The following is a 12,539-nucleotide window of genomic DNA, read 5'->3' as shown; positions in this document are numbered from 1 at the left end:
CAACTGCCAGTGGAGAAGTAGCCCAGACGCCTGCATCTACCACCAGTGAGCAGGGCACTGGGCAGGGAGATGTGGGCTGTATCATCAGTGCTTAAAGTAAGGACTAGGCCTGAATGCCTGAGGGCAATCTGAGGAAGCTAACGTGAGGTAAGCAACCCGAACTGTGGGATCACCAGAGAGAGAAAAAAAAAAAGAACTTTCCCGCAAAAGCTCTAATGTTCACCTGGCCCATTCACAAAAAAATGGATTGAACGAATACCAAAGGAGAGCTAGGTGGCTGCACACAAGCCCCTTCACTCCATCCTCCCAGAGGCAGGCATGTGACAGCCAGAGCCAGAAGGCAAGGGGCTGCTACAGTCTCGGCCCCAGAGACAGCATCTTCCACCAAACTGTGAGCATGCTTCCAGTTGCTAACCATGTCTTCATGGGATCCTGGATGGTTGACATCTGCCAGGAGGGTTGCAGCCTGAGATCAGCTCCCCAGAGGAGACACATGGCACAGCTGAGATGGTGCTCTCATAAAGCACCCTGAGTGGCTGGGACCAGGGAGGTGATTAAGATGCATGGTCCCCCAGGACAGTGTGCTCACCAAGCACCTGGTCACCTGAATTGCTCAGAGCTGGGAAGGGTGCAAAATGCACACCAATCCATGTCTATGCCCTTGCAGAGTACACAAGAACCTGACAGACTTAGACCTGGGAAATGTATGAAATGTAGGGCCCACTTCAGACAGTGCCCTTGCAGACCACCCTGGAGCCTGAGCAGTATAGACCCGGGAAGCACATGCTGCCTTGAGCTGTGGCAGACCCAGGCAGAACACTCTCTGACATAAATCACAGCAGGGTCCTCTAGTCCATACACTGCAAGCAGTCCCCACACACACACCAGCAATATTTGTTTGCAGTGTCCCTCCCTCCCCACAACACAACTGAACAAGTGAGCCTAAATAAGTGACCCCTTTTACCCCCTTGTGTCAGGGCAGAAATTGGACACTGAAGAGACTTGCAAACAGAGGAAGGCAAAATAAACAAACAAGAGGGAACTGCTCCAGAAGTGACAGGTGCAACAGATTAAACCCTGTAGTTAACATTGACTATGCATTGGAGGGGGCCTATAGACCTTGAGAACAAATAAAGGCTGGAACAAGGAACTATCTTAAACTGAACTGACCCCACACTGCCCATAATAGATTAAGGGAACAATTCCATTCACCATTGCAATGAAAAGAATAAAATACTTAGGAATATATCTACCTAAAGAAACAAAAGACCTATATATATAAAACTATAAAACACTGGTGAAATCAAAGAGGACACAAATAGATGGAGAACATACCATGTTCATGGATTGAAAGAATCAATATAGTGAAAATGAGTATATTACCCAAAGCAATCTATATATTCAATGCAATCCCTATCAAGCTACCAATGGTATTTTTCACAGAACTAGAACAAATAATTTCACAATTTGTATTTAAACACAAAAAACCTTGAATAGCAAAAGCAATCTTAAAAAGAAGAATGGCACTGGAGGAATCAACCTGCCTGACTTCAAAGTTACTACAAAGCTACAGTCATCAAGATAGTATGGTACTGGCACAAAGACAGAAATACAGATCAATGGAACAAAATAGAAAGCCCAGAGATAAATCCACAAACCTATGGACACCTTTGTTTTTGACAAAAGAGGCAAGAATATACAATGGAGAAAAGACAATCTCTTTAACAAGTGGTGCTGGGAAAACTGGTTAACCACTTGTAAAAGAGTGAAACTAGAACACTTCCTAATACCATACACAAAAATAAACTAAAAATGGATTAAAGATCTAAATGTAAGACCAGAAACTATAAAACTCCTAGAGGAAAACAGGCAGAACACTCTCTGACATAAATCACAGCAGGATCCTCTAGGACCCACCTCCCAGAGTATTGGAAATAAAAGCAAAAATAAACAAATGGGACCTAATTAAACTTAAAAGCTTTTGCACAACAAAGGAAACTATAAGCAAGGTGAAAAGACAGCCTTCAGAATGGGAGAAAATAATAGCAAATGAAACAACTGACAGAGAATTAATCTCAAAAATATACAAGCAGCTCATGCAGCTCAATACAAGAAAAATAAACAACCCAATCAAAAAAATGGGCCAAAGAACTAAACAGACATTTCTCCAAAGAAGACATACAGATGGCTAACAAACACATGAAAAGATGCTCAACATCACTCATTATCATAGAAATGCAAATCAAAACCACAATGAGGTACCATCTCACGCTAATCAGAATGGCTGCTATCAAAAAGTCTACAAGCAATAAATGCTGGAGAGGGTGTGGAGAAAAGGGAACCCTGTTACACTGTTGGTGGGAATGCAAACTAGTACAGCCACTATGGAGAACAGTGTGGAGATTCCTTAAAAAATGAAATAGAACTGCCATATGACCCAGCAATCCCACTGCTGGGCATACACACCAAAGATACCAGAGTTGAAAGAGACACGTGTACCCCAATGTTCATCGCAGCACTGTTTACAATAGCTAGGACATGGAAGCAACCTAGATGTCCATCGGCAGATAAATGGATAAAACAGTTGTGGTACATATACACAATGAAATATTACTCAGCTATTAAAAAAACGCGTTTGAGTCATTTCTAATGAGGTGGATGAAACTGGAGCCTCTTATACAGAGTAAAGTAAGTCAGAAAGAAAAACACCAATACAGTATATTATCGCATATATATGGAATTTAGAAAGATGGTAACGATGACCTTATATGCGAGACAGCAAAAAAAGAGACATAGATATAAAGAACAGAGTTTTAGACTCTAGGAGAAGGCGAGTGTGTGATGATTTGAGAAAATAGCATTGAAACACGTATATTACCATATGTGAAATAGATGACCAGTCCAAGTTCGATGCATGAAACAGGGCACTCAAAGCCGGTGCACTGGGACAACCCAGAGGGATGGGATGGGGAGGGAGGTGGGAGGGGGGTTTGTAACAAGGGGACACATGTACACCCATGGCTGATTCATGTCAATGTATGGCAAAAACTACCACAATATTATAAAGTAATTAGCCTCCAATTAAAATAAATAAATTTTTTAAAAGTACGACTTGGAAAAAATAAATAAACCTGCATTTCAAAGATTTTAATTATTTAAAGCAAAATTTCAAATTCTTATGGATTACATCTAATTTAATGATTTATGTGGTTGTATAATGTTCAAAATTGAAGACGTTTAGAATTCCCAGATCTGAATGTGAATATATTCCTAAACTTAGTGGAACCAACTAAAAGTGAATTTGTAAATGTTCAACTTTTACTTGCTCTTTCAGCTAGAAGAACAATCAAAACACATAAGTCAGAAACAAGATGTGGCTGCATTAAAGAAACAAATTTATGATTTATCAATGGTAAGAATTACCTTTTCATTCTCAGTAATGTATTTCCTGTTAGACTACTGTTTCTTAAATAAAATCATGCTATGATTTCAGTGTTCCAGGAATAAAAACTTAAAGAGAAATTAATACTACAGTTAGAGAGTCTTTGAAATACCTCTGACTAAAGGTGTTACATTTTTGGCAGACTTTTCCCTCAGTCTGTTACCTAATACCTATTGTAAATGCTTTTATTTTTCACTCAGAGCAATGATTATGTGACCTTTAAACATTTATTAGTTAACCCCTGCATTCATATAACATCAACTCAGATCTGTTTCCCTAGCTTTGTAAGATGAGGTCTTATTGCCCTATCCTTCCTCTTGCTGTCCCTTTCCATCTTCTGCTGACAATATCTCTAGTATTTCTGTTCCCAGAACTGATAATATCTATATCTGTTTCATCATCATTATTTTCTTTAGTTTCTAGGTTGACTCAAACACTGAAAGCCAATAATGAATATTTCCTTTATTATGAATCTAAATATTCTCCCCTGCAGAGCCAAGAAGTGAGCATGAATGAGCTAGAATTGCATTTATTTCTCTCCACTTATTATCCCTGTGTCACTCAAAAAGAGAAGGTCCCCCAGCTTTGTGGTTAGGATCCATTTATGCACTACCAGTTCCAGATTTTGCTACCTCTTAGTTGGTTTTATGCTTGAATCATGACTTTAAAGAGTTGCTTACTTCTCTTGGATTCTCTTGGTGGGGTTTTTGGTTACTTATAAAAAGAAACTCTGCCATCTTCATATCCCTGATACCTTGCAACTTCTATCTATTCTTTGCAGTACATGGAATTTGTTTTTTCATCTCCTGAAAATATTGGAGAAGTTTTGGAGTCCAGGAGATTTCAATTCTTATTGGATTGATTGCTTTTTAAATTTGCTACTCAAATGTCACCTTGGAATTTCTGACCATTTCAGGTAGCCAATGTATGATTCCTGTGCAGCTAGGAAAATAGATCTGTTTACTTCAGGGCCTCTCTTCTGAAAGACAGTCTGCTTGGAGCTCTCTATGTGAAGCTGGCTGTCAAACGTGGAACCCCAGGTACCATATGCATGAGGCATGGATATGTACAAAGAGAAGGCGTAGCTTTCCTTTGGGGAATCATTCAGTTATTTTTAAATAACTTGTTGCCTTTGGAATCAGCTCTGGCTTTCTGCTCTTCTTTCCTAGAGTAAGAGCAGGTATGGGCTTGAGAGGCAGCATGACTTAATACACAATTTTAATCTCTGTTTTCAGCCCTCTTTCTCACTCTCTGGGCTTCTGCCTGACCAGTTGTCTCTGCTCTGCTCTACAGCAGAACCTTCAACACCCATCATCTGGACCTCATTTTCCCCTTCTTTCTTCCCTTTGTCAGCGCATTGCCATCCAGTTTCCTTTTTCCAGCAATGTTTTTAGATCACTTGGCTGTTGACTGGCCCCTCTTCCATTCTTTTATTCGTTTATTTCCTTTGGTATTTCATGTTAATAGGGTCTCAAAAGGGAAATAAGACTAGTTCATGTGCCCAGTCTACCATATTTAACCAGAAACTTCCAGTGATTTTTTTTTTGTTCTTTCTCTTTTGTTTTTAAGAAAAATATAGAAATTTCCTAACCACACAGGCTTATTTTTAAGTATAAAAGTTAATAATATTAGGTAATAGGATGTATTATGAAAAGTAGCCCATCTACCTGGTAATAGATACTGTCAATTCCACACACTATCAGTAATTCCACAGCTCTCATTAAGTAAAGCAGATGTTTAAATGTTTGGTCTCCATTGTTTTACCAATTACATGTTAAAGAATCATCATGATAAACTCTTACTGTTGTAGTTTGGCACCAAATGGCCAAGTATTTAAAAAAGAAGAACAACAACAACAACAACTTTGAGGATTTAATTTTGACATTTTAAAACTTTATTAAAATTTAAAATTACCTTGAATTGATAATTAGTTCTTTGAACACCAAGGTTTGAAGACAGTGGAGGGGTGAGAGTGACATGTGGGAAAGTTAAACTGTACTTGACTTCATGTCTCCCTGTGGAAGAAACTCTGAGTCTAATGACCTGCACTGTTCCTTTCCTCTAGGAAAATCAGAAAGTTAAGAAAGATCTTTTAGAAGCACAGACAAACATAGCCTTTCTTCAGAGTGAATTAGATTCTTTGAAAAGTGATTATGCTGATCAGAGTCTGAATTCTGAAAGGTATGAAACTTCACATTTTACTTTGTAGTTTGAATGGAATGTTTATTTAGGTAACATCCATGTGAATGAAGCTTAGCTATGTAGTAATAAGGAGTTATTTATTAAGTTTGCTAATATTTTCTTTGCTTTCTAAAGATTTTATGTTTAGTGTCAGATCTAGTGATTCTTATGTTTTTAATTTTTTAAAAAACAAACTGATTCATTAGTTTAATTATTGACTGCTCAGAACAGTGGAGGGCTTAGAAATGCTTGAATTAAATGGGAGCAGAAGAATATACCTAAAGTATCAAGAGGCAGTGCTAACTGAGGTGCTTTGAAGGTAGAAACTCCAGCCCTGCAACATAGGCAAGTCATTTTATTTTTACTATGCTTTAGTTTTGCAATATGGTGTTAATAATATAGGATCTAACACACACATAATAATATAGGATCTAGTACACACAAAGGCATGTAATTATACATAGGGAAGATACACATAGATATTTATATAGGAGTATTGTAAATATGAAAATGCATCTATATGCATGACTATATGCATGTATCCCCTAGTACATGTACACTTGAGAAAAATACCTTGTGTTTTGTTTGTTGTTTCACCAACCTTATTCAGAATTAAGATCCTGTAATGGAAAGCTTCCCCAGGTGGCTCAGTGGTAAAAAAAATCCACCCGCCAATGCAGGAGATCTGAGTTCGGTCCCTGAGTCAGGAAGATCCCCCGAAGTAAGAAATGGCAACCCACTTCAGTATTCTTGCCTGGGAAATTCCATAGATAAGAGGAGCCTGGTGAGCTACAGTCTATGAGGATGCAAGGATCAGACATGACTGAGCATGCCCACGCACAGTGAAAAGCAGTCATACATTTATTAAGTGTTTACTATATACACCCTGAGCTAGATAAGGAGTTATGAGTGTGGAGTACATTTTAAAAAAAGAAAAGATGTGGCCTCTGCTCTTGAGAACTTCAAATTTAGTTGGGAAACTTAAAACCTAAAAGGTTACGGAGTTAAACAGTATAAGAACTCAACAATGTCAGAAACAATACCACCAGCAGTGTCACACGTTGCGTTTATTGCCGTGAGATGGTAGACAAAGTGTTCTTTTAGTTCAGAAAGGTGGAGACTTTATTAAAGAAGAGACACTTGAGTTAGCTTGTCAACAAGTAACACAGGTCCCACTGACAACTGCCTGACACTGTCTTTAGTACTTCATTAGCATTAACTCAGTCACAGTTTCCTATGCAATAGGACCTTTCCTTATCCTCATTTTACAGATGGAAAAAGAATCTCAGAGACATTCCATGTGTGGCAAAACCCAAAGCAGAGGCAAGGACATAAGGAGGGACATGACTAGTTTGGGCAACAGTGGTCAGGCCAGTGGACAGAAAAAGATATTTTGAATGGAAAGGCAAAAGTTTAAAAAATTTTAAAAGTTTTAAAACTAGTTTAAGGCTGTAATGTAAGGTCCCAGAATTTTTGGCTAAGGAACTTAAATTCCTAGAGACAATTGGGACACTTATAGCTTTATCAAGAGTGCAAATGGGCAAGTTAGTTATTAGGGACAAAATTTGACAGCCTGGGGGTCTGGGGAAGATAGTGATGGGGGTTGTCTGCTTAGAAATGGGGCTGGGGTGGGATAGGGGCTGGAGGGAAGTGGCTGATGTTCTGAATGGACATTTTAAGGAGAAGGCCAGGACTGCTTCATAATAAAGCAACAGAGGACTTGCTGAGCATGAGTTTATAGTGAACAGAGAAAGCCTAGTTCTGTGGATCCCTCTGTGGCTTAGGGTGGGGAGGGGAGGGCCAGCAGGACTGGGAGCACAGAGATGAGAAAGGAGTATTAATATAGCTGGGATTGGGCCAGCAGGACTGGGAGCACAGAGATGAGAAAGGAGTATTAATATAGCTGGGATTGGGCCAGCAGGACTGGGAGCACAGAGATGAGAAAGGAGTATTAATATAGCTGGGATTGGGGTTGCGTACGGAGAAGGCGATGGCACCCCACTCCAGTACTCTTGCCTGGAAAATCCTGTGGACGGAGGAGCCCAGTAGGCTGTAGTCCATGGGGTCGCTCAGAGTCGGACAGGACTGAGCTACTTCACTTTCACTTTTCACCTTCATGCATTGGAGAAGGAAATGGCAACCCACTCCAGTGTTCTTGCCTGGAGAATCCCAGGGACAGGGGAACCTGATGGGCTGCCATCTATGGGGTCGCACAGAGTTGGACACTATTGAAGCGACTTAGCAGCAGCAGCAGCAGGGGTTGTGTAAGGCTTGATGGTACCGCACTCCAGTACTCTTACCTGGAAAATCCCATGGATGGAGGAACCTCGTGGGCTACAGTCCATGGGGTCACGAAGAGTTGGACACGACTAAGAGACTTCACTTTCACTTTTCACTTTCATGCACTGGAGAAGGAAATGGCAACCCACTCCAGTGTTTGCCTGGAGAATCCCAGGGATAGAGGAGCCTGGTAGGCTGCCATCTCTGGGGTCGCACAGAGTTGAACACGACTGAAGCAACTTAGCAGCAATAGCAGTAAGGCTTGGAATGAGCAGAGAAGAGTCAGAGGTGAGAGAGTGAGTTGGGTTGAATGGGTAATGTGAGCGCCTGTGGAGAACAGGCTTAGTAGAAGACCAGGGTTTCAGTCCCGGTAAGGAACAGAGCCAGAGCAGTGGGCTGGGGTGGAGGAGCTGTGGATGCTGCAAAGGGGAATGGAGGAAGCAGAGCCTTGCAGGAGGAAGCAGAGGTGTGGGTATGCTTGTGGCTCACAGGGGAGAAGAGGCTGCTAGTGGGCTGAGGGAATCTGAGCAGGAGCATGGAGAGATAGAAACCATGGTCAAGGACACAGGACTTTGGAAGAGGTGGAAAGGAGTCTGGGAGAGTAGGTACAGGTAAGGCAGGACTGAACACCTAATGCTCATTCAAACATAAAATGTAATTTTACAGGGATCTGGAAATAATCCGAGAATACACAGAAGATCGAAATAGTCTTGAGAGGCAAATTGAAATACTCCAGTAAGTTCTCATATTTCTCATCACACTTAGATTTAACTTACATTTTGTTAGTAAAACATGTGCCACATATAACACGAGTTGCCATATATCAGAGGCTGGGTTCGGAGAGCCACACATGTTCCTTCTTGATATGGTGACTTTAGCACATCAGTTTAGCTTTCTGATGCTGCTCATCCTACATAAACTCCTCCAATCCAGGAACAAGATTAGAATTCTCTAGAAGTCCTCTTAAATCAGGTTGGTATGTCCAGCGCATCTTTATAATAGATTTATTATACTGGAAAGAACAACAGCCCTGACCTCATCAGCTTTCTGTGCAGCTTGGCACACTGAGAGGCCTCAGGCATCCCTCATAGTGCTTGTCACATCAACCAGTCTTACACGATCATTCTCGCTCAGTCTGTTGTGCCTGGTTAGCAGTATGCTTTTCTTCTTTTTTTTAAATCTCTTGGAAATATTGCACCTGCTCTGTCAACTCTGCAACTAAGCTGCAGAATCCATTCTCTGAGGACCTCACTGACAAAACCTCCCTCTTCCCTGACGCCCTTTCTCTCTTTTCTCCCAGGCAATATTTTCTTCTGGTTTTACTTCCCTCAGGTAATGTCAGGTCAGGCTTGATGATTTTTTTCACCATTACAAATGCTTATTAAGCCTCACCTGTGGCACTGATAGAGTTGATATGTTATAAAAATCCTGTTAATTCATTTATTCAGCAGGTTTTCATTTAGCACCTTTTATGGTTCAGGTATACCAGGAGCTGACACTCAGAGAGGCACTCAGCCTCTCTCCTTATGGGCTAGTCTAGGGGAAGAAGATGGAACCTGATCAGTACTTCTAAATATAACGTGCCAAAGGAGAGAGGGGGGCCAAGGGGAGCCATGCATCTTATAAGGGCATTCTCCTATCCAGGAAGGTCCAGAAAGTGTTTCTGGAGGAAGAAACAATTGAATTGAGTTCTGAAGGATGAATAAACCTGAAGCAGGGAAAGAGTAGCTGGTCTCTAAGGCAGAGACTATTTGATTTTAGAGGTTGCTGAGGCTCTGGCTGTTTAAATGGCTTCTGTAAGATATATGGAAAGTAAGTGCCTGAGTTGGGGTTTGAATCCTGAGTCAATATTGGAGCTTTTTTTAAATTAATTTATTTTTTAATTGAAGGATAATTGCTTTACAGAATTTTGTTGTTTTCTGTCTAACCTCAACATAAATCAGCCATAAGGTACACATATGTCCCTTTCCTCTTGAACCTCCCTCCCACCTCCCTCCCTATCCCTCCCCTCTAGGTTGCTACAGAACCCTGTTTGAGTTCCCTGAGACATATAGCAAATTCCCATTGGCTATCTGTTTTACATATGGTAATGTAAGTTTCCATGTTACTCTCTCCATACATCTCACCCTCTCCTGCCCTCCCCCCATGTCCATAAGTCTGTTCTCTATGTCTTTCTCCATTGCTGCCCTGTAGATAAATTATCCAGTACCATCTTTCTAGATTCGACATATATGCGTTAGTATATGATATTAACTTTCTGACTTACTTCACACTGTATAATAGGCTCTAGGTTTATCCACCTCATTAGAACTGTTCAAATGTGTTCTTTTTTATGGCTGAGAAATATTCCATTGTGTATATGTACCAAAATTTCTTTATCCATTCATCTGCTGATGGACATCTAGGTTGCTTCCATGTTCTAGCTATTGTAAATAGTGCTACACTGAACAATGGGATACATGTGTCTTTTTCAGTTTTGGTTTCCTCAGGGTATATGCCTAGGAGTGGGCTTGCTGGGTCTTATGGTGGTTTTATTCCTAGTTTTTTAAAGAAATCACCAAACTGTCTTTCATAGTGGCTTTATCAATTTACATTCCCACCAACAGTGCAAGAGGGTTCCCTTTTTTCCACACCCTCTTCAGCATTTGTTGTTTGTAGACTTTTTGATGATGGCCATTCTGACCAGTGTGAGGTGATATCTCATTGTAGTTTTGATTTGCATTTCCCCTAAAATGAGCAGTATTGAGCATCTTTTCACGTGTTTGTTAGCCATCTGTATGTCTTCTTTGGAGAAATGTCTGTTTAGATCTTTTTCCCACTTTTTGATTGGGTTGTTTGTTTTTCTGGTATTGAGTTGTATGAGCTGCTTATATATTTTGGAAATTAATCCTTTGTCAGTTGTTTCCTTTGGGAGAAAATGAGCATTTTCTCTGAGGGTTGTCTTTTCACCTTATTTATAGTTTCCTTTGTTGTGCAAAAGCTTTTAAGTTTAATTAGGTCCCGCTTACTTACTTTTGTTTTATTTCCATTATTCTAGGAAGTGGGTCATAGAGGATCTTGCTTTGATTTATGTCATCAAGTGCTCTACCTATGTTTTCCTCTAAGAGTTTTATAGTTTCTGGTCTTACATTTAGGTCTTTAATCCATTTCAAGTTTCTCTTTGTGTATGGTGTAAGGAGGTGTTCTAATTTCATTTTTTTGCATATAGCTGTAACATTGGAGCTTTTAACTGGTTTACTTGTGGCCTGGCAGTATAGCACCAGGCCACAAGTAGGAGGAACCAGGAGAAAGAAGTGTGACAGAACACACCAGATGTATCCCCCAGCATGGAGGGGAGAGAGAGTAAGTGGGGCAAGCTGGCTTCAGGCCTTTAGGGCACAGAAAGGCCTGCACCAAACCTGTCTTAACAGTGGAGCTCCCTGAAGGAGAAGCAGTTTCCACAGCATGACTGACTCACTCCTAAAATGCCTGGAGACCTTTGAAGAGAGTTAACACATTGTTAAATTGCACTTCTAGTAATGAATTAACATCTCAGTTTAGAAGATTTGAAGGGAAGTGGTAGAAAGTTACAAGAGGTAATAGGTCCATGTTCTGAACATCACAGCCTGAAAAGAAAGTGGTGACATTGATCCCACTAATACTTTTCTTATCTGCTTCTTTATTGTATGTATTTACTCTGCAGAACAGCTAACAGGAAACTGCATGACAGTAACGACGGCCTAAGGAGTGCCCTTGAAAACAGCTGCAGCAAGCTCAGCAGAGCCTTGGTAGGCCACAGAATTTTACAACGCAATTTCTTCTTTCTTGTGGTAGAGTATTTTGATCAAAAAATCGTGTCTTAGAACTTATAAGAAAGAGAAAACAATTTCCTATAATAAAAGGAGGCAACATTTTCCCAAATTAAAAAATATGCCACTCCTCTGAATAATGTGTAGATGTTTGCCAACTCTTTGTTCAATGTTCCAGAAAACCAGAGAAAGATATAAAAGATGTGGCCTGGATCCTGGAAAAGTTTGTAGTATGGTAAGGACTTAAGGGGGCTTCCCAGGCAGGAGACAAAAGAGACATGGGTTCCATCACTGGGTCAGGAAGATTCCGTGGAGGAGGAAATGGCAACCCACTCCAGTATTCTTGCCTAGAGAATCCCATAGACAGAGAAGCCTGGTGGGCTACAGTCCATGGGGCTGCAAAGAGTTGGACACGACTGAAGCAACTTTGCACGCACGCAAGGAATTAAGATGTGCACAGATACCACTAATATAAAAAGTAAGATGTCTCATGGAGGTACAAATAACTATTTCCCTGTAGAGAGAAGAGGGAGAGTGCTTCTGGCCAAGGAGTTTATTTAGACTCTTTGGTTGTTCTTTGTGGTTATGAGATCACCAGAGTGGAAACCTTGGGCTTTTAAACCCTCCTACAGAAACAGACTAAGGCCCATTTAGAATTTTGAGGACCTTTTCCCAACCAGAAAGCCAGAAAGCCTCTTCCCTGACTTTTGGAGGTCAGCTTCAAGGTTGGGGTTCCAGTGCCACAGCTTTGGGTGTGGATGAGTCAGTCACTAAGTCAAATGATGATTTGAGAAGAGACTAATCCAAAGCTGGTACTGCAAGGTCCTGGCAAATCTGGGAGCCAGGAT

General features: G+C 40.7%; 1 protein-coding gene across 2 annotated transcripts in view; it reads left to right on the top strand.

Annotated features, from left to right (window-relative positions):
* Positions 1-12,539, top strand: part of RASEF (RAS and EF-hand domain containing) — an 88,702-nt gene that overhangs the window by 44,619 nt on the left and 31,544 nt on the right. The window contains exons 5-8 of one of the 2 annotated variants that reach the window (XM_070795030.1): positions 3,335-3,412; positions 5,508-5,623; positions 8,570-8,638; positions 11,586-11,670. In XM_070795030.1, coding sequence (XP_070651131.1) covers positions 3,335-3,412; positions 5,508-5,623; positions 8,570-8,638; positions 11,586-11,670 — 348 coding nt within the window. The remainder of the gene's footprint in view (positions 1-3,334; positions 3,413-5,507; positions 5,624-8,569; positions 8,639-11,585; positions 11,671-12,539) is intronic. The other variant, XM_070795031.1, reaches the window with a different exon arrangement.

This window comes from Bos indicus, chromosome 8 (assembly GCF_029378745.1).
Source record: "Bos indicus isolate NIAB-ARS_2022 breed Sahiwal x Tharparkar chromosome 8, NIAB-ARS_B.indTharparkar_mat_pri_1.0, whole genome shotgun sequence".
NCBI classification, from domain to species: Eukaryota; Metazoa; Chordata; class Mammalia; order Artiodactyla; family Bovidae; genus Bos; species Bos indicus.
The sequence above is the reverse complement of the archived record's forward strand: the minus strand, read 5'-3'. Positions and strand labels throughout refer to the sequence as shown.